We start from the raw sequence: 23237 nt of genomic DNA, 5'->3' as shown, positions 1-23237 counted from the left end.
TGGGGAGGCTTTAGCGAACCCAAACAAGTAGTAGGCTTGTCAACCGACTCAGTTAAGGGTAGCATAAATGCGGAGTGGACCAATTCAGTAAGAGATTGTACCATCAGTCTGACAGATTGTGAACCTGATCCTTCCGCATTTGACCTCTCAGAAGAGGAATCATCAGCCTCTTCCCAGTTCCCTGAGAAAAATTCATCATCTCCCTGCCCCCGGTTCCTCAGTTTGAGGGTTCTGGGTAACGGAAGGAGACCTATCACGCTTAGTCCCACTCTGGGATGCAATTAAAGCCGCTAACCTCTGCTCCAATCCTAATATGGTTGAGGGAAAAACTTCTTCAGTAACAGACAGGGGCTGCAGTGTTGGAAACAGTTGCAACACCTGATGTCCCTGATCACTCACTGACTAGCCACTTCAGATCTCTCAGGGGAGGATGCCATTTTAGAGATGATTTTAGGCTTTTTTGAGCTTGAAGGAGTCCCTCTTGAGCCCTTTTTTGGGGTGTTTCTACTCCCTCTTCTGACCATAGCCCGATGCACAAATGCAGAGGCACTACCAGAAGAAATCGCATACACTGCTTGAGCAAATAGTCCAGCAACTGCCGCTGCTACTGAACGCTCAGCCAGGTGCTTTTAGTATATGTTGCAAGGGAATGCCTGTGTCACCAACCTATTAACATGCCCCTTTTTTGCTCGTGTCCCTCAGACAGCTGCAGGCAGCAAAAAATTGAGCTTTTAAACATACCCCCCGCACTGGACGTTGAAGCACGCCAAGGCCGCGTTAAACCCCGCCCCCTCCATCACCCCCCCTCTCTTTTAAAAAGAGTGTTTTCCTGCGCGGGCCTCCGATCTGATAGGATCGGCGTGTGTGTGTGTGTGGAGGCGAGGAGAAGAGCCGGCAATCAAACCGCCGTGCAGGGGCGGTAAAAGAAGGAGCAGCATCGCCGATCGTTCTAGCCTCCCCCTATCCATGTGGGAGAGGGGGAGAGCTTTGTCAAGATGGGGGATGTTTTTTTTGCAAGAAAACCCCCCCCCCCCCGAATCTTACCGGAGGCCTGGGCTGCTCGCCGGAGGGAATCTGCAGCTTCTGCTGAGACAGCGTGAACTTTGCGGAAAGCATGACAAGGTACGTGCTCTATACAGCCCCCAGTGGTGACTTTTAGGCATGACAACATTTACTTTTTAAAGGAGACAATTCATAAGAAACTTTAAAAATTCCTTAGAAATCTCCACTTACCTTTCCCGCCGCAGGGTTTTCTGTGGTAAAACCAACAGACCCAATCTTCACCTCTCACGGTGGGCTCCATTTAACCCCTTCCCGCCGAGCGTACGCAGATGTGCGTACTCGGCTTTCGGGGGTTATACCGGGATGATGCCTGCAACTGCAGGCATCATCCCGGTACTGGTTTTTAGAGCTGGCGATCGGCTTTCCTGGTATAACAAGCGATGCGGCTAAAAGGCGCTCGGCTGGTTTTCCCGGAGGAGCGGGAGGGGACGTCCCCCCTCTTACCGGGCCTCCCGTTCCATCAGGAGGCCCGATAACCAATCGGCCGTGAGCAGCTTCGTTCCAGCCTCCTAATAGTAAACACGGAAGCAACGTCATGACGTCACTTTCCGTTTACTTGGCTGCCAATGGCGCGGGTTTTAAAAAAAAATACAGTATTCAGAATCGCCGAAAACGGCGATCTGAATACTTTGAAGTGCAAAGGAGGGATCGGGGGTCTTTTAGACCCCCGATACCTCCGTAAAGAGTACCAGTCACCACCTATTACTGTCACAAGGGATGTTTACATTCCCCGTGACAGTAATAAAAGTGATCAAAAAATGTTTTTTTTTTTAAAAACACAATTAATATAAAAAAAAATTAAAAAAAATTTTTTTTAAAGCGCCTCCTTCCCCGCGAGCTCGCGCAGCAAAGAAAACGCTTACGGAAGTCGCGCCCGCATATGTAAACGGTGTTCAAAACACACATGTGAGGTATCGCCGCGATAATCAGAGCGAGAGCAATAATTCTAGCACTAGACCTCCTCTGTAACTCTAACCTGGTAACCGTAAAAAAAATTTAAAGCGTCACCTATGGAGATTTTTAGGTACCGTAGTAGTTTGTCGCCATTCCACGAGTGCGTGCAATTATAAAGAATGACATGTTTGGCATTTATTTACTTGGTGTAACATCTTTCACATTATACAAAAAAAGTGAGGTAACTTTACTGTTTGTTTTTTTTTTTAAATTCATGAAAGTGTCCCTTTTCCCAAAAAGTTGCGTTTAAAACACCGCTGCACAAATACTGTGTGACATAAAATATTGCAACAATCGCCATTTTATTCTCTAGATTCTATGCTAAAAAAATATATATAATGTTTGTGGGCTCTAAGTAATTTTGTAGCAAAAAATACTAGTTACTTACCGGTAACTGTCTTTCTAGGAAATCTTCCAGGACGGCACACCTGAGAGATGAGAGGCTCCTCCCGACAGGAAACACAATCAATCAACAGCTGTTTTAAGTCCACACCCTTCCCCTTGATCCTCAGTTTGTAGAGAAGTAACTCCTGAACCTGTTTCACAAGGGAAATCATTCCTCATAGGTACTCACCTTCTAGTGTTCTAAAATTTTCCCTCCTCCAACGGGTGGGAAGTAGGCCTGCCGTCCTGGAAGATTTCCTAGAAAGACAGTTACCGGTAAGTAACTAGTACTTTTCTCAAGTCATCTTCCAGGACGGCACACCTGAGAGGATAATCAAGTAGCTCAGGCCTACCTTTAGGGTGGGACCACTGCAAGACCCTCTTGGCGAACCTCGGTTCTGCAGTGAGCTTTACCTTCACTCCATATGCTTGATGAAGGTATCTTAGCTGGATCATGCGGCTGATCTGCCGGTCTACTCCACCGGTGTCCCTGCCTTCTCTGCTTCGGATGCAGGATCTAGGTGGAGTGGGCTCTTAAAGATGGAATCAGAAAACATGTTAAACTTGTAGGTTATCAATGTTGCCTGTCACACATCTAACAACAATGGCCTATTCTGCCTATAGGTGCTGCTTAGAACCACTAAAAAGATTAATCGGAGAGCTGTGTTGTAAGACAAGGACACTACATTGATCAATAAGGGAGCCTGTCTTAACACAACCCTGTCCAGGGAAATAAAACTGCCAAAAGGGGGGCCCCTGACAGACAACCTTTTTTGTTCATTTTTATCTTTACGTCAGCAAAGACTGAAGGGAAACCTACTTAAGGGAAATAGATTAACAAAAACTTAACCCCTTGGTTTAAGGCATGCCCAATCTATAGTTTTACTTATGCCTGAGAGCCTACTCAGGAGATTAACATCCGTAGCAGGAGGAGAACACTCATACTGCTACATCTAGTTTTGCTAGAAGGGCAAAATGAAGGCCATGCACCGAGCTGTAACCTATTTGGTCGGGTATACATCTTTATACTTCATCTTCAGGCCATAAAACTCCTCTGAACCGAACTTCCTAAGTTCTTATTACAGGGCGACTCATTATCGCCTTCCTCCAGTGACCCATAACTCTACCGGGCTTCAACCCTAGGAAATGGCTCTGGCATCCCTGAAAGTAAGGGGTCGAGGCTTTCTGACATGTGACATTTGCAGCCAGAACTCCTGGCCCTTCCACGGAAGAGAAGGCTGAAATACAAAAGGTGATACATGTATTATTAATATCACAAATAAAAAGAAAAAAATCATAGATTGTGGACATAGCACAATAGATTTAAACAGAAAGGACACAAACATAGACAAAAATGTTGTGTATCTGAGTGTGACTAGCTAAACCAACATATCAAACATGGGAAGAGACCCAAATCTGAACCTCACAGTCTGGTTTTCTGATGTGCAGCCAATATGTAAACATTAAGACACAAACACACCTTAAATGCTGCGCATTTCTGAAGTGCAGCTAGCTAGGTCATAACTGGTAAATACAGAAAGGACGGGAACCCCCTTTTACAATGGTGTTTTACTGATGTACAGCAAAACAAGGCCTTAAAGAGAAGACAGAAAGACCCAAACTTCTATGTTGTGTATTTATGACGAACCACCAAGTACAGTTATAAGACAATCCTTTCTGTTATGCAGTTCTGTAGTGCAGTTACATAGAACCAACACAGAAAGAACACAAGCAACCTACAGCATTGGGTTTTTCTGAAGTGCCATAAGGTAAGGCAATATAAAACAGAAAGCACCAACAAGCTTCAATGTTGAGTATTTCTGCTGTGCAGCAACATAAAAACAAAGAAACAACAGACAGCCTTTACAGCTGCGATCTTTCTGGTCTACTGCAAAATAAGGCAATAACTCCACAATGAGTATCCCTGCTGCGTAGCAAAACCTCAACAGGAGGGACAGATAAGCTTAGGGTTCCCACACCCGTGCGACCCAACCTGCCACATGGGACTGCAAGACGCCTGAGAAGTCATATACTATGGCTTCCAAAGGGTACCATTCGTGACTGTGCGACTCCAGGTCGCAGCGTCTCCAGCAGTCCCTGCTTACGGAACCACAGACCTCAAGATTACACAGGTCGCAGGAAAAGCAGTTTTCAGGTTGAACAAACAAGGGGTCCCCATGCTGTGGCTCCCTGGAGGAGTGCAGCCAACAACCCCCTACTGTGTATACCTAAGAAACAGCAAGGAAGATCAATGAGAAACACCACTTACTGCTGTGCCTTTCTGATATACAGACGATAAGGCAGTAAATATAGGACATACAGGACACAAACAATGTTCAATCTTTGTGTATGTCTGATGTGTAGCATATACCAATACTGAGCAGAGATGCCATCACGCTCAATGTGTCTCCCTGCTGAGCAGCAAAAACAAAATCAGAAAAAGACAAACAACCTTCACTGTTGTGTCCTTTCTGATATGCAGCCAATAAGGCAGTAAATGTAAGACATAAAGGACAGACAACCTTCAATCTTGTATGTGTCTGATGTGCAACAACAATTTTGAATAGAGATAGCACATCCATATTCAAGTGATTTGGCATGCGACTCAACATGTCAAATCGCATGCCTAAAATCGGCAGCCATTGTCGTTAATAGCACTGTCTGAATCAGTACGGGCCACTTTGTGGTGCTGCACTGATTACCAATGGCAGTATGTGTACTACCCCAGGCACAGGTTCAATTTTGTATTTTCCAACAAAATCAGGACCATCAATCTTCACTGCTGCCTTTCTGATAAGCAACCAATAAGGCAGTAATACAGGACCCACAGACAGACCTCAGTCGTGTATATCTCTGATGTGCAACAATCTAACAATTCTGAATAGAGATAGCACATCCATCTTCAAGCGATTTGGCATGCGACTCAACATGTCAAATCGCATGCCTAAAATCAGCAGCCATTGCCGTTAATAGCACTGTCTGAATCAGCACGACGCCACTTTGTGGTGCTGTACCGATTACCAAAGGCAGTATATGTACTACCCCTGGCCCAGGTTCAATTTGTACTTGTTATGGAGCCCGACAAATCAGGACCATCAATCTTTCCTGCTGCCTTTCTGATAAGCAACCAATAAGGCAGTAATACAGGACACAAAACCCCCAAAGACAGACCCCAATCTTGTGTAGGTCTGATGTGCAGCAATATAACACTTATGAGCAGAGATGTCTTTACCAGACTCAATGATGTGCGTTTCTGCCGTGCGGCACAAAACCAGAAAGTACAGACCACCTTCCCTGTTGTATTTTTCTGATCTGTAGCCAAACAAAGCAGTACCTTTAGGACATAAAGGACACCCAACAAGCTTCAGTGCAGTGCATTTCTGATGTACAGCAATATACTCCTTATGAGCAGAGATGTCACAAATCTCAATGTGTATTTCTGCTGTGCCACCAAACACCCCAGCAAGGACAAACCTTCACTACTGAGGTCTACTGGTGAGCAGCCAAGGAGTCATGGTGTATCCCTTTATGAAATAACCAAACAGGGGCAATTTATTTCATAGGCCTAGCCTGGGCTGTAGATACTAATCCTTCACCACCAGTGAAGGAACCAATCCTAAAATGGTTGGACACCTTACTATAGTAGCTGTTGTCCTACCTTACCTCCGTAGATTGAGCAAACGCTAGCCAGCTCATACACGGGTGGGGCTGATTAGTAACTAAAGTCTCAATGAGCCCAGCCGTAGAGACCAATTTAAGACCCCTAGAAAGGGTGGTTACCAATTTAGCCTGGAGGTAAATAGCCACCTGCAGGCCTTAAACAAGCAATCATATAGCCATCTAGCTCTTGCATATGTTTGCACAGAAAATCCTTATTCAAAGGATATAGGAAAACGATTTATGGTAAATCGCTTTTAGATCTGTCACTGAGTGGACTGTAGCCCAAACCAACAAAAAGGTTTTTCTTACCCCCTGCATTAAAATATAACCACAATGTAAGAGTGGAGTGGGAGGTTGGAGCTTATGAAAAGTTACCCAGAGCAAGCAACCCCCAAAAGGAGGATCTGTCACAAGGGAACCCCTACTGTGCCACACAGAAGCTTGGTCCCTGCCACATTGTTGAAGGTTAGGTCAGCTTTTAAGCATCTTGGAGCAACTTCAGATTCCTAGCAGCTGGGCTAATAGGGCCAGATAACCTAGTGCACCTGCTGAGCAAGGGAGCTTACTCCTGAATCCTTCAACCATTGCACCATTAATAATTTGTTCAGTGGTATACCTGGCCAGTAAGGAACTCTTTGTTCTACCAGGTCACCCCCTTTGCTATATTCACCCCTACTAATGTACCACAACCGGGTATGTAGGGAGAGGCTGGCAACCTACAATTGTGATAACCACAGTGTCTCTGCTATAAGAGGGAGCTGTGGCTGGTGGTTTTTAGCAGTAGCTTCTGGGCTGTTTTGTTATGCAGACCCCAGGCCCTGCACTGCACCACTCAGTAAATATAGGTGGAAGGGGAAAAAAATGCCTTACCTACCTCTTTCCCATCTGAGGTGGTTTAGGCACATTCGCTCCTCTGCACCACTTGTCCACCATACAGCATCTCTGATGTAGGAGGGAGCTGTGGCTGGTGTTCTTAGCAAAAGCTTCTGGGCTATTTGAATCCAGACCCCAGGGGAGATGATCTCAAATGCCCAGAAACCATCTGGCTGGGATTGGGGATTTTTGACTCACCGTTGTCGTCTTCCCCCTTTTGCCACAGCCACCGGGCTTGCTTTTCCATCCTTATGGTCCACACGCAAGGAGGATAGCCGCCAAAGTGCCCCCCCTCCAACTGCTGTCCCTTTAGGGAGCTGCAAGGTTAGGCTGTGTCCTGCACTGTACCAGTCAGTATATACACATGGGGGGGGGGGGGGGGGGGGGGCAATGCCATACGTTCCTCATTCCCATCTGAGGTGGTTTAGGCAGACAGTTACCATAGTGAATTGGTGCCACCTCGAAAGGAGGATGTGGGCGCCTGCTCCTGCTGACTCTCAGCCTTCCCTTCTGGGTAAGAACGCGGGTCGTTCAGGCGGTGCCCTCCCCAGCAGCCCACGCGAGCTACCAGGGGCCCAGAAGTCAGGGGATACGATCCCCCTGGAAAGAACCGACGGCCAGCACCCCCGTCTGAACGGACGCCCGGACAGGTAAGGGGGGAGACAGGATAAGGGCCCCTGAAGTTCTGGGTACACCACTGTACCCAGGGGCCTTCAGCTATCAGGGGGCTTTCCCAGTTTTTGCTGCCCCCCCTTAAGAAAGGATAGGGGAACCCCCCGGGAAGGATAAATATATCCTGCCAGACCCAGAGGCTTCCCAGGCATTTGGTCCGGCTCCCAGGGGGAGACCACCAGCCCCAGGCTTCGGTCATTTGGAAAAAAAACAAACAGTTTCGCTGTGTAGGGAGAAACACAATCAAAAACTGAGGATCAAGGGGAAGGGTGTGGACTTAAAACAGCTGTTGATTGATTGTGTTTCCTGTCGGGAGGAGCCTCTCATCTCTCAGGTGTGCCGTCCTGGAAGATGACTTGAGAAAATACGGATTTTAACTTGTAAACACCAAATTTCAAAAATAGGCTTAGTCATGAAAGGGTTAAAAACCTTCAGGAACCAGGGCCCCTTTTTATCGGGGGATCCACACTCCTGGACCCGTAAAAGACTCCGCTTGAAAAACCTTATGGCTGAAAAAAACAAAAAGTACTGGATCCCGGGGTCCAGCTCTCTAAAAAGAGAAGCATTACGGACTAAACCTCGATTCCTCCGCCAAGAGGACCGGGTACCATTCAATTCGGCCTGAAAAGACACTTTGAATGGATCTGGCTGCATAGCTAGCCCCAGCAAGGGTTGCTCCAGTGGAGTTCAGCACAGCACATGTTTACTCGTGACCAACATCTAAGACACTGGTGAAAAAACTGAGGTACTCCCAGTAGTGGGAGGGGATATATAGGGAGTGGACTTCCTGTCTTAAGGTGTGCCAGTGTCCATCACCTGAAGGTGGCCTATAACCCACATAGAAATTACTATGGCTCTGTGTCCCATGAAAGATACTATCTTGGTATCATGATCTACACTTCCATAGCACAGAGGAAGAGGCCAAAAGGGACTGAGACCACACAAGAAGGGAGGACAAAGCTAAAAACATTATGCAACAACTCCACAAACCCCGAAAGAGGTAAAAGGTCTACACAGATTCAAATTTCTTAGTGTGGACTTGAGCTGAACAGACTCCAGACTCCACTCTATGGCAACACAAAGCTACCAGCGCTGGAGATCTGGAAATTCACACCCAGATGAGGATTGCAGACAAAAAGGACCTTCAGCACTGCTCAAACTGAGAATCCAGAAAAGTGACTCTTTGGGGAAGATTTCCTGAACCTTCTACAAGGTTCCAAAGATACTAAGGTCGACATATGGGCTATTACTGTGAGAAGGATTTAGAACAGTTGAAAGACACTAAAGAGTCAGGCCCTTACTAGGAACAGAATCGGTAGATACTGATCCCTGTTGACCCTGCAGGTCATAGGATTTCTTATGTCATACCTGCTTCTCCCTGCTTGTCAGCATTCGTTTACACTCAGCTGTACCGTGATGATGTGACTCCTGTGCAGAGTGACATCCTCGAGGCCTGGTGATGCATTATGGCATAAAGCTCCCGAGGCCATTTTTTTAAAATGGAGGTTCAATTCTGCTTTAACGTACATATGTTTATGTTCAGGTTATGGAATGCCTTGTTCTTCCACATCTGAAAAAACACTTGAACTAAAGATTACTTGCAACTGAATTACAATTTGGTTAAGCTACCTCTCTCCTTCACTGACTCCTATATTTACACTTGCCTGCTGGGCACTTTCACCCTCTTCTTGTCCAGGCCAATTTTCAGCGCTGAATGACAATTGCGCGGCCATGCACTGTACACTGTACTCAAACACCATTTTAATCATATTTTTGAGACAGATAGAGCTTTCTTTTGGTGGTATTTAATCACCACTGGGTTTATTTTTCGCTAAACAAACGAAAAAAAGATTTTGAATTTTTTTTCTTAGTTCTTATTTGACAAACTTCTAAAATTTGGCAAATAAGTTATTTTTTTCCTTCACTGATATGCAACACTGATGGGCACTGTTGGGGCTGCAGTGATAATCAGGACACTGATGACCCTGTGTGATGAATACCCTGTGTGGATTGCTGCTTTCCGGCTCTCCTCTCCTCACATGCAGCATGAGAAGACTGACGATAACCGGCAAATCCTGTTTACACAGTGATCAGCTGTGATTGGACACAGTTGGTTGCATGGTAAAGAGCCGCTGTGATTGGCTCTTTACCACGATCTGGGATCAGCTGTGTTCTAAAGACACAGCTATCACAAATTCCTGCCGATGCGTGCCGCAGGGGGCCCGTGGGAAATGCGATAATGGGAGGACATCAATAGACGCCCTCCCGGAAACGTGCGAACACGCTGTAGCCGTCATTCAGCTATAGTGCGGTCAGGAAGAGGTTAAAATTACAGCCGTTTGATGCTTTTACCTGAGGGAAATCGTTAATCTCCAATTCTTCTTCATATCGCTTGAAGGATTCATTAGCACCAGCTTCCTGCTTCTCCTCTTCTAGTTTGTCAACTGGGACATAGTTAAGTTTCGCATTGATCTTCTCAGCCAGCTGCTCTGCAATAGTTTTTGCCGAAACTATTGGGGCCATAATAGTTCCCCCCCTGAGAATAGCATTGGTGGCCTGTTGCATTACATCCTGAGGCAAGAGAAAGAGTTAGAATGAGATCTGACAGATACGACAAAAAAAAAAAAAGACGAGTATGAACATGCTAACCAGAAAAAAAAAAAAATATTTCCACTCCATTTGAAACAAACCTGGGCTTCTGCTCCAAGGTTTTTGTTCACGCTGAGTTTTTTAGCCAAGCGTTTTGCCATCTCTAGCTTCTCTGCATTTCCAGCAGTGGGGGCACCAGCATTAGCCGAAGCAGAAGACCCTCCAGAACCAGCGGCGCCACCTGCAGCCCCAACTGCTCCTCCTGGTACACCTGGCCCGGCCATGTCTTTTACTCTCTTCTTAGAATTGAACATTGTTTCGATCTGCTCATCAATCTGAAATTTAACAGGAAAAAAAAATAATTTACTAATGACATTTTTTGTGTGTCCATAAAGAAAGTAAGGCAGGCTAGGTGTGAATTTCTTTCCTGCAACACAAATTTGCATGATTTCCCCATCAACATAGTGTTAACAGGAAAATCCCTCCTGCCACGTCTTTTCCCGTTGGGTGGCTTAGCGGGCAAGGGAACCCAGTGATTATTACTACCAGGGACAATCGCAGGCAAATCCAGCAGGCTGGCTGTACCCAAATTGATCGATCAACGTGGTACATTCAGCCTGCTGAATAATAGTTTGAATCTCATATGGCTGGCCTAAGGGTACATAGATATATTGCTAAGGAACAAAGGAAATAAGACATAGGAATAAATCAATAACAAAAATCCCATTCAATAGTGAGAGCTCAGCATAAATGGTTTGCATGAACTAGCAAGACTAAACAAGATTTTTATTGGATCAGCAGGTCAAAAGTACTGAAGTCAATATATCAGCATAGTAGCCATGCAATTAACATTTTCAGAAGGTTATCTGCAATGTCGACCTTCATATTTCTTTCACAACAGGTTTAGTTTAAAATGGAGCTCATGCAATAGAGCTAGAGATCGCAATAAAAATGTAACAAACCGCTTCATTACTCTATACCAAAAAAAGTGTCAGGGTACTGCAGATAGCTTCTGATGGTTTGTGCAGGCACTGCTTGAAAGGTGTCTGTATTTGAAAGCCTCAAACAGGACACACAGTTTCAGGTACAAGGTTTTGAGAACTTGGACCTAACTAAACCATCAAGCCTAAAATAAAGCAAAAGTCATACTCTTATAGTGAACGTTTGCTTTGCCTATGCAGGGCAAAGCAACAGAGTCACTTTAAGAATATATGTAAATAGTTTTGGACATGTTCTAGAGACAGAATAGTGCATCCACATCCCTGATGTATAAAGAAACAATAGAGAGGGGGAACTAATCTAGTCCTCAAGGAATAATGGGATTTTCACGGATGCAAATTTCTGTCATGAGTTAAGCACACCCACAAAGGTATAGTCAAAAAATATAATTTATTACAAAATGTACACAATTTAAAATAGTAACAGTATTTAGTCATATCAATGACAAAAATTGATACTTGGTTACAAAAAGCTTAAGCAGATGCTTGTGTACATCGGAAAGCCGACGTTTTTCGCAGACTAGATTGCTGCTTCTTTGGGGCTGTTCACTAGGCATCTGCACCTGCATAAGCATCGTAAATTAACATATATACAGTATCTCACAAAAGTGAGTACATCCCTCACATTTTTGTAAATATTTTATTATATCTTTTCATGGGACAACACTGAAGAAATTACACTCTTCTACAATGTAAATTAGTGAGTGTACAGCTTGTATAACAGTGTAAATTTGCTGTCCCCTCAAAATATCTGAATACACAGCCATTAATGTCGAAACCGCTGGCAACAAAGGCGAGTACACCCCTAAGTGAAATTGTCCGCCTTGGGCCCAAAGTGTCAATATTTTGTGTGGCCACCATTATTTTCCAGCACTGCTTTAACCCTCTTGGGCATGAAGTTCACCAGAGCTTCACAGGTTGCCACTGGAGTCCTCTTCCTCCTCCATGCCTCCATGATGACATAACAAAGCTAGTGGTAGTTAGAGACCTTGCGCTCATCCACCTTCCATTTGAGGATGTCCCACAGATGCTCAATAGGGTTTAGGTCTGGAGACATGCTTGGCCAGTCCATCACTTTTATCCTCAGCTTCTTTAGCAAGGCAGTGGTCGTCTTGGGAGTTGCCTCGGGGATCTCTTTTTGGCTATCACACTCTTTTTGTATCACTTTACGCTTATATTACCCCAATGAGAATGTTATTCGGCTCTGTTGATATCACTCGGTAACAAAAATGTACTTTTTTGTTTTGTTTTTAGATTACATATATTATTAGTGACCCTTATAGGGCTATGGGTGGATTGTCTGTTTGACGACCCCCTTATGCGCATGCTATTTAGTGGGGTATATTGCTAATCTGATGGGGCATATTGCCTCACCTGGAGCTTTACCAAGATATGACGCCTTTTGATTTGCTTATGCATCTTAACATATATACTCTGATTTTTAGATCACCAGTGGTAAAACTCCTTAAACTACATATATGGTCCGACGTCCACAAGATCATGTTAGTGACTCTGACATCACCTGTTTGTCACTGCATTTGACTCATCCTCTCTCTCTTTGATGATGCAATTCCTTTTTTGATTATTGTCAGGATATTTTGGTGAGCACTTGAATAAAAATGTTGTTGAATTTTGCTAAAATGATTGTTAAAATTGCTATTTGTGATACTAATGATATACCTTTCTATAACTTGGACAATGCAGACAGCCCAGAAGAAACAGCAATCTAGTCTACGAAACACGTCGGCTATCCGATGTACACAAGCATCTGCTCAAGCTTTTTGTAACAAGTATCAATTTTTGTCATTGTTGATATGACTAATTACTGTTAATATTTTAACCACTTCAGCCCCGGACCATTATGCTGCCTAAGGACCAGAGGACTTTTTCCAATTTGGCACTGCGTCGCTTTAACTGCTAATTGCGCGGTCATGCAATGCTGTACCCAAACGAAATTTGCGTCCTTTTCTTCCCACAAATAGAGATTTCTTTTGATGGTATTTGATCACCTCTGCCGTTTTTATTTTTTGCGCTATAAACAGAAAAAGACCGAAAATTTTGAAAAAAATGATATTTTCTACTGTTTGTTTTAAAAAAAATCCAATAAACTCAATTTTAGTCATACATTTAGGCCAAAATGTATTCGGCCACATGTCTTTGGTAAAAAAAAAGTCAATAAGCGTATATTTATTGGTTTGCGCAAAAGTTATAGCGTCTACAAACTAGGGTACATTTTCTGGAATTTACACAGATTTTAGTTTATGACTGCCTATGTCATTTCTTGAGGTGCTAAAATGGCAGGGCAGTACAAACCCCCCCAAATGACCCCATTTTGGAAAGTAGACACCCCAAGGAAATTGCTGAGAGGCATGTTGAACCCATTGAATATTTATTTTTTTTTGTCCCAAGTGATTGAATAATGACAAAAAAAAAAAAAAAATTTACAAAAAGTTGTCACTAAATGATATATTGCTCACACAGGCCATGGGCATATGTGGAATTGCAACCCAAAATACATTTAGCTGCTTCTCCCGAGTATGGGGATACCACATGTGTGGGACTTTTTGGGAGCTAGCCGCGTATGGGGCCCCGAAAACCAATCACCGCCTTCAGGATTTCTAAGGGTGTAAATTTTTGATTTCACTCTTCACTGCCTATCACAGTTTCGGAGGCCATGGAATGCCCAGGTGGCACAAACCCCCCCCCCCCCAAATGACCCCATTTTGAAAGTAGACACCCCAAGCTATTTGCTGAGAGGTATGGTGAGTATTTTGCAGCTCTCATTTGTTTTTGAAAATGAAGACAGACAAGAAAAAACATTTTTTTTTCTTTTTTCAATACTTTGTGACAAAAAGTGAGGTCTGCAAAATACTCACTATACCTCTCAGCAAATAGCTTGGGGTGTCTACTTTTCAAAATGGGGTCATTTGGGGGGGGTTTTGAACTGTCCTGGCATTTTATGCACAACATTTAGAAGCTTATGTCACACATCACCCACTCTTCTAACCACTTGAAGACAAAGCCCTTTCTGACACTTTTTGTTTACATGAAAAAATTATTTTTTTTTGCAAGAAAATTACTTTGAACCCCCAAACATTATATATTTTTTTAAAGCAAATGCCCTACAGATTAAAATGGTGGGTGTTTCATTTTTTTTTTTTCACACAGTATTTGCGCAGCGATTTTTCAAACGCATTTTTTGGGAAAAAAACACACTTTTTTAAATTTTAATGCACTAAAACACACTATATTGCCCAAATGTTTGATGAAATAAAAAAGATGATCTTAGGCCGAGTACATGGATACCAAACATGACATGCTTTAAAATTGCGCACAAACGTGCAGTGGCGACAAACTAAATACATTTTTAAAAGCCTTTAAAAGCCTTTACAGGTTACCACTTTAAATTTACAGAGGAGGTCTACTGCTAAAATTACTGCCCTCGATCTGACGTTCGCGGTGACACCTCACATGCATGGTGCAATTGCTGTTTACATTTGACGCCAGACCGACGTTTGCGTTCGTCTTTGCGCGAGAGCAGGGGGGGACAGGGGTGCTTTTTTTTATTTATTTTTTTTTGCTTTTTCATCTTATTTTTAAACTGTTCCTTTCTTTTTTTTAATCATTTTTATTGTTATCTCAGGGAATGTAAATATCCCCTATGATAGCAATAGGTAGTGACAGGTACTCTTTTTTGAAAAACTTGGGGTCTATTAGACCCTAGATCTCTCCTCTGCCCTCAAAGAATCTGACCACACCAAGATCGGTGTGATAAAATGCTTTCCCAATGGCGCTGTTTACATCCGGCGAAATCTAAGTCATTAAATGCTCGTAACTTCCGGTTTCTTAGGCCATAGAGATGTTTGGAGCCACTCTGGTCTCTGATCAGCTCTATGGTCAGCTGGCTGAATCGCCGGCTGCATTCTCAGGTTCCCTGTTGAGACAGGAGAGCCAGAGAAAAACACGGAAGACGGTGGGGGGGCATTCCCTCCCACTGCTTGTAAAAGCAGTCTAGAGGCTAATTAGCCGCTAGGATTGCTTTTACATGAAAGCCGATCGCTGGCTGAAAAGAATGATACCAAGATAATACCTAAACCTGCAGGCATCATTCTGGTATAACCACTCAAAGTCGTGAATGGCGTACCTGAAGACAAAAAAATGGTTAACAATAAAACACAGTAAACAGTAAAGTATAAAAAATTGCATACCTGAAAAGCAAACATGATAAAACATAGCAGAATAGAGTACAGTAAAAAGGAGCAGAACAATAGAGAGAGAGAAAACAATAAAACAACAAATTATATATATATATATATATATATATATATATATATATATATATATATATATATATATATATATATATATATATATATATATATATATATATATTTTTTACACTTTTTTGTAACTAACTTTTACAACTGTAACCGGTTCCAGGTTCGGGTCTCTCAAAATGCGATGGCATCTTGGGAGACCCTGTGAAAGTGCGCCTAATCTGTGCAATGCTGTACCCTACGCTAATACTCAACTAGTGAATGGTAGCATTCAAAACATTCACCAATGCAAAGACCAGGATTGTCAGGACAGGAGGGACAATAATAGCGGGTGTCACACCTATATCCGCGCTTGCTGCAGACACAACGTCTTTTTTGGGGGGGTTCGCTGGGTAGGGGTACTCGGGAGGACAAAAAGAAAATACCTCTCATGCAGCCGACTGCATTTGGTTGGGGATGTGAATGGGGGAAGTACGGGCGCTGCAGAAGTGGTGGGTTCCCAATTATTTGGAATGCAGCAGGAAGGGCATTATGGGCACGACGGGCCTGTATTTGTCTTCTTCTTGGTGGCAGCGGGACACTACTTGTGCTTGCCACCTCACCAGCTTGAACTGCACTTATGGGACTCGCCACGTCACCAAGTGTTACTGCAGTGCTGGTTTGACTATGACCGGGGTGTACTAGGCCGCTGGTGCTTGCCAGTTAAGCAAAACGCTACCAAAAAAACTGTTAGCGATCGCAGGGATCAGGCCTGACTCTGCGAATGCTGCAGTTATGTGTTTAGTGTTTTGGAAGTGACAGTGATCGATCGATACTGCACTTGGGTGGGCTGGGCCGGGCGGAGGGGCAAAACGCAGGTGCGAGCAGGTATCTGGGCTGATCCCGCTAACACTGCGTTTTTGGGAACCCTAAACTGCTGGGGACGCTAGTATAGATCTGATCGGATCAGATATTGATCCGTTCAGACACTATACCACTAAGGGAGGCGTATGCTGCATGCGTGGGTGTTAACGGTACTGGCGCTAATCTGACGCTGCCTGGGGAGACGCATATCACCGCCGGGCGATCAGGGGGCTAAACCTTTATTTGGTAATAAATGGCGGGTGCCCTGACACTATAAAAAATAAACAAACTAACCAGCGTCACCCGTAACAGTTATACGGTGATCAGTGGTGAAAGGGTTAACTAGGGGGCAATCAAGGGGTTAAAACATTTATTAGGTAGTATATGGGGGTCCCTGTCGCTATAAAACGCTGACGGCGAACCTAAATATTTACCTCCCTAACTAGCATCACCAGCGACACTAATACAGCGATCAGAAAAATGATCGCTTAGCGACACTGGCGACGGGGGGTGATCAAGGGGTTAAAACTTTATTGGGGGGGGTTAGGGGGGTATCCTAGACCTAAAGGGGGCTAGCAGTAACTGTCCCACCACACTGTCACAAACTGACACCATGCAGTAATCAGAAAAAAAAAACTGCTTGGTGTCAGTGTGATGGGAGGGGGGGGGGGGATCGGGGGTGTAATGTGTGCCTGACATGTTCTACTGTATGTGTGTGTGTTGTGCACTCACATTACAGTCTTCTCTCCTCGGCGCCGGGACGGAAAATGCCGAGCCGAGAAGAGATGACATCATTTCCTCTGCCTCTGTGTACAATACAGAGGCAGGGAAATGATCCCATTGGCTGGGAGCGATCGCGAGGGGGGGCCATGAATGGATGGCCTCCCCCTCACCACCAATCGCCGGGGAGGATTTGCCGAACGCCGCAGGCACCGGTCCGATCGGACCCCCCACCCGCGGGCAGGCAAGGACGTACCTGTAAGTCCTTTTGCCTGCCCGTGCCGCTCTGCCGACGTACATCGTCGTGCGGCGGTCGTCATGTGGTTAATCATGTACATTTTGTAATAAATTATATTTTTTGAGTATCCCTTTGTGGGTGTGCTTACCTCATGACAGAAATTTGCATCCGTGAAAATCCCATTCTTCCTTGAGGGCTAGATTCGTTCCCCCTCTCTATTGGTTGTTTCAGAGTCACTTTAACCACTTGCCGACCAACGCACGCCGATGTATGTCGGCAGAATGGCACGGCTGGGCAAATGCACTTACAGGTAGGTCCATTTGAATTCCCCGACGTGCCATTGCGTGCGATGGCAGCTCCGTGAGTCGGCCGCGGGGATGCCTCACGGAGAGGACGAACGGGGAGATGCTGATGTAAACAGCATATCCCCGTTCTGCCTAGTGACAAGTGTCAGTGATCACAGCTCCCTGTCATAGGGAGCTGTGATCAGCGTAGTGACACACACAGCCCATCCCCCCTACAGTTAGAATCATTCCCCTAGGACATACTTAACCCCTCCCCACCCCTAGTACTTAACCCCTTCACTGCCAGTGTCATTTACACAGTAATCAGTGCATTTTTAATCGCACTGATTGCTGTATAAATGACAATGGTCCCAAAAATGTCCGACATGTCCGCCATAACGTCTCAGTCACAATAAAAATCGCTGATCGCCGCCATTACTAGTAAAAAAAAAATTAATAAAAATGCCATAAAACTATCCCCTATTTTGTAAACGCTATAACTTTTGCGCAAACCAATCAAACGCTTATTGCGATTTTTTTTACCAAAAATATGTAGAAGAATACGATCAGCCTAAACTGAGGAAAAAAATTTTTTTTTTATATATTTTTGGGGGATATTTATTATAGCAAAATGTAAAAAATAATGTGTTTTTTTCAAAATTGTTGCTCTTATTTTGTTTATAGCGCAAAAAATAAAAATCGCAGAGGTGATCAAATACCACCAAAAGAAAGCTCTAGTTGTGGGAAAAAAAAGGATGTCAATTTTGTTTGAGAGCCATGTCGCACGACCGCGCAATTGTCAGTTAAAGCGACGGAGTTCTGAATTGCAAAAAGTGCTCTGGTCAGGAAGGGGGTAAAATCTTCCGGAGCTGAAGCGGTTAAGGTCAGTACAAAATATAGCATGCAGCTTTCAAAAGGGCTGAGAACCCTTATACCACAATTTGGGCCAACATGATCAAATCACGCATTTACTTTTAAGTATGAAAAGGCTCTTAGTCTCTGTAACCACTGCAAACTCAGAAGCGTTCACAAATGCTTTACCCAAAGTACTGTTTACAAATACTTTACCCCAAGTACTCTAATTCAATAATTACTGAATATCTAGGCTCAAGGGTGCCTGGTTGTTCCTGGTGCTTTAGTCGTAAGGGTGCAGGGTTATTCATCACTTCCGTTGTATACAGACTCCTTAGATGACCCATTTATTTCTTTATTTGCAAAGCTGAGAATGGCTGGGCAGTGCAGAGTGGAATTAGCAGGCTAAGGATGAGTAACTAACCTAGGACCTGCCACAGCATATAGTGCCTTGAAAATGTATACCTCTTGAAATTTTCCATATTTTGTCATGTTACAACCATGCTTAATGCTCTCCTTGTCCGGCCTGTCAGTTTAGGTGGACGGCCATGTCTTGGAAGGTTTGCAGTTGTGCCAAACTCTTTCCATTTTTGAATGATCGGGGCGAACAGTGCTCCATGAGATGTTCAAAGCTTGGGATATTTTTTATAATCTAACTCTGCTTTAAACTTCTCCACAACTTTATCCCTGACCTGTTTGGTGTGTTCCTTGGCATTTGTGATGCTGTTTGTTCTCTAACAAACTTCTGAGGGCTTCACAGAACAGCTGTATTTATACTGAGAATAAATTACACACGGGTGAACTCTATTTACTAATTAGGTGACTTCTGAAGGCAATTGGTTCCACTAGATTTTAGTTAGGGGTATCAGAGTAACGGGGTCTGAATACAAATGCAAGCCACACTTTTCAGATATTTGAAAAAAAATAAAATAAAAACCATTTATCATTTTCCTTCCACTTCACAATTATGTGCCACTTTGTGTTGGTCTATCACATAAAATCCCAATAAAATACATTTACGATTTTGGTTGTAACATGACAAAATGTGGAAAATTTCAAGACACAGTACATGCATAACATTTCATCTCTGTAAAAGACCAAGACTTTCACAATCTTGGTGGCTAAGAAACATACCATTAGGTCCAAGCACTGCATACTGGAGCCTTTTCCCTATTCAGAAAGCCCTTGTATATGAACTTCGGCAAACTGGGGAGCCAGAATATGAACAAATAGGTATGCTTTGGCAGCTTATGGTGCTTGCAAGCAAACTACAGCCTTAGATATCTGGTTTTATTACAGACAAACTTATAGTTCTAGTGAGTGAAATTTACTTTGCATCATGTTTACTGAAATATTAAAGGATAAGTTCACCTTTGGAGCTACTGTGCAGGCTCCTTAGAAATAATTATAAATGCGCATAACTGCAAAAGGTGAACTTTAAATAGTGGGTATTCACCAGTTGCCAATACCAAAGGGCCCAGAAAATGGGAGAAATCAGGTGAGGCCAGCAGTATGCATATAGCGCAACTTGGGTTTACACGTGTAGTGTTCCTTTTTGTGTTTGCATTTTTTTTTTTTAGGAACCTTAAAGTGGATGTAAACCCAATGTCATCCTTTCTAAACTACTGCCATAGGGGTTATCTATAAGGATATACATGCCTCCTGCATGTATCTTTACCTGTCAAATGTCTCCCCTCTGTCTGTTATTAGACCCGAAAAACTGCATATTCTGTGGGTGGGTCTGTTGTCTGGAGCTCGGTGGGTGGAGTCGTGATGTCAGTAGACTCCCCACCCACCTCTACACTCCCCTTGTCAATATACATTTTCTCCTGTGTATTTCTAACACTGAACTTCTGCTATGATCTCTAACATCCAGTGAAAAGACAGGAAAGCAACCACATGACTTCAGCATGCCAAATCATGCTGAGGTGTGGAACAGCCAATCCTTGCAGAGCTGCTGAAGAAAGGAGTGGGGGAGGGAATTAAAAAATAATGCCTGTGTCTTAGGCTAGTGCACGAGATGTAAATCACCTGTCACTCACAGCAAGGGGGAGGATTTGACAAAGTTTTTCTTAGTTTGTCAAGATTTTTCTCACTGAACAATAAAAGAGGATTGCTCAGAGATGGATTAACTCTGTGTGGCAAGACTGGGCTCAAATGAAAAGAAATCTTATACTCTACAGTATGATATCAACAACAACAAAGATTTTGGGTTTACATCCACTTTAATGGTATAAATCATTTAAGGAAAACCCTGGAAGGTCAATGGAGTTTACTTACATCAAGAGCTGTGTCTTCATCATCTGAATCCTGAAGACCAAGTGCAGCCTTTTGAAGTTTTTTCCTCTCATTGGCCAAAGCATGCTCTGTTTCATCAAATTTAAAACCTTTACCAGAGAACCCACTTGACTTTTTGATAACTTTACCTTCCTAGTAAGATAAAAAGTGACATTTACAGGAATATAAACATACATATCTACAAAAACAGTTTCTTTACAGCAAAGTTCACTTTTATTGCATATTCATTTGAAAAACAAAATGGATTAGAGAAGGGAATTTAGAGGCACCAGCAATACATGTATTATAAAACATTTTTATTGAATGCAAATATATTAAAATTCAGTTTAAAATGAAACCTCATGGACACAGAAGTTCATGACTACAGAAACAATTTTTGATATGCCCTGTTTAGATTCAACATAGCATCACAACAATACCCCGTTTCAACTACAGAAAGTCTTCTTCAGGGGGTTCTTTGTGGAGGAATGCAATGAATGGACACTACAAAACATAGGCCAGTTAATGACTCATTATACAAAAAGTAATATATATTTTTTCACACACATGGATATATCTTACAATGTTTATGTAGAGAAATCAGATAGGGATGCCAGTAACAGCTTTACTGTATACGGTGACGACGTATGCGTATTTAAGAATACGGTGACGACGAGCATGCGTCGAATTGTTTCAGAGCATGCGTAGGAATTTTGCACGTCGGAATTGGTACAGACGATCGGAATTTCAGATCGGAACTTTTTCCGACTGAAAAATTGAGAACATGCTCTCAATCTTTTGCTGGCTGGAATTCCGCCAGCAAAAGTCAGATGGAGCATAGACATGGTCGGATTTTTGGACCAAAAGCTCTCATCGGACTTTTGCTGGCAGAATTTCCGCTCGTGTGTACGGGGCATGAGTATTTTTGGTATACTTACCAGTTATGCCTCTCTATTTTTGAAGATATTAATATTAACATAACTTTATGTACTCCAATGCTATTTTTTGCCAGCCCTGGGTTTGTAGTATTTTCTTCCCATGAGATGTTTTTTTTTGATTAGCTGTTGGATGAATATTTACCTTAAACAAACTTTAATTTTTAGGTAGAATCACGGCCATTAAAATGGCGATTTTGCCCAAATTAGCCTCCCCTCTGGCACCTCTTTACTCCTTTATAAGAGACCCCGACTTTCCCCCAGCCTTCCGACAGAGACAGCGTGGCCACATGGAGTTCCAAAGACCTAACCTTTTTTGCAGCCTTCAAAGATGGCACACACTTTAAATCATTTGCCCAACTCCACACTGAATATGATATAGCTCCATCTGAGCACTACCGTTATCTTCAAATACGACACTTCTACCTTAGTAGAGGTTCGATATCATCCCGTGCTCACTCAGTTTGAACTTATCTGTGAGCACACATCTAGAGAGAAGGGAGTTCTCACGTATATACAGGTATCTTAATGAAGCATTCTTAGTACATAAGACTAACCCAATGACTAGATGGGAATTAGAAACTAATCTCACGTTCTCCCCCCCAGCGGGAGGAGATGTTAGAAAATATGTTTAAGAACTCAATATGTATGTCTACCCATGAAACTGCTATTAAATTGCATACCAGATGGTACACGATGCCCACTAAGCTTCACACCATCTACCCGACTGCATCTCCCCTGTGCTTTCGTGGCTGCCCTGAACTCGGTTCCTTCCTCCACATCTTTTGGAGTTGCAAACACCTCAAGCCACTTTGGCAACAGGCGGCCACGAGAGCCTCCAAGATAGCGGGTCACCTGCTCACTTTGACAGTACAGATGTGCATTTTCTTTACTAAAATCCCAGATGTTCCGGTTCCTTGTCAAAGACTAATACACACAATGTTTGTAGCCATCCACTGGATGATGGCCCTCAGTATCCTGGCCAGAATAGAAATAATCAGGCTCCCTGAACGCATCCACCACACCCTGTATGACACTATTCACCTCTTTGACAGGAAATGGGAGCGCTGGGATGTCCCCTTCTGAGCTCATAAGTTTTGTCTACCACACTGTATGCAATATTCACAGAGTTCGGTGTTATAGTTGATGTTTCTGTATTGAAGCTACAAGTGCGTTTACCTATAACATTTACATACGTTTCTTTTCATGTGTGTACCATTCTACGTATGTCAATGAATCTACCAAAAAAAAAATCTTTCAAATACTTGGAAAATCTTCCCTTGAATTGCCTCCTGATCCTTTGGTGTGTGTTGAGCGGTTACTGGTATCCGTATCTGATTTCTCTACATAAACATTTTAAGATGTATCCATGTGCGTGAAAAAATATATATAACTTTTTGTACAATGAGTCATTAACTGACCTTTGTCTTGTAGTGTCCATTCATTGCATTTCTCCACAAAGAACCCCATGAAGAAGACTTTCTGTAGTTGAAATGTTGGGGTATTGTTGCGATGCCTGCAAGAGCGGCAAGGATGTTGAATTCCCTTCCACAGGCGGTGGTCTCAGCGGGGAGCATCGATAGCTTCAAAAAACTATTAGATAAGCACCTGAACTACCA

General features: G+C 43.3%; 1 protein-coding gene across 1 annotated transcript in view; it reads right to left on the bottom strand.

Annotated features, from left to right (window-relative positions):
• Positions 1-23237, bottom strand: part of DDX46 (DEAD-box helicase 46) — a 380459-nt gene that overhangs the window by 44895 nt on the left and 312327 nt on the right. The window contains exons 18-20 of the mRNA XM_073620805.1: positions 20687-20836; positions 10296-10529; positions 9958-10176 (exon numbers count right to left, since the gene is read on the bottom strand). Coding sequence (XP_073476906.1) covers positions 9958-10176; positions 10296-10529; positions 20687-20836 — 603 coding nt within the window. The remainder of the gene's footprint in view (positions 1-9957; positions 10177-10295; positions 10530-20686; positions 20837-23237) is intronic.

The sequence above is a fragment of the Aquarana catesbeiana genome, linkage group LG03, assembly GCF_042186555.1.
Source record: "Aquarana catesbeiana isolate 2022-GZ linkage group LG03, ASM4218655v1, whole genome shotgun sequence".
Lineage (NCBI taxonomy): Eukaryota > Metazoa > Chordata > Amphibia > Anura > Ranidae > Aquarana > Aquarana catesbeiana.
This window is presented reverse-complemented; position numbering and strand designations above follow the sequence as displayed.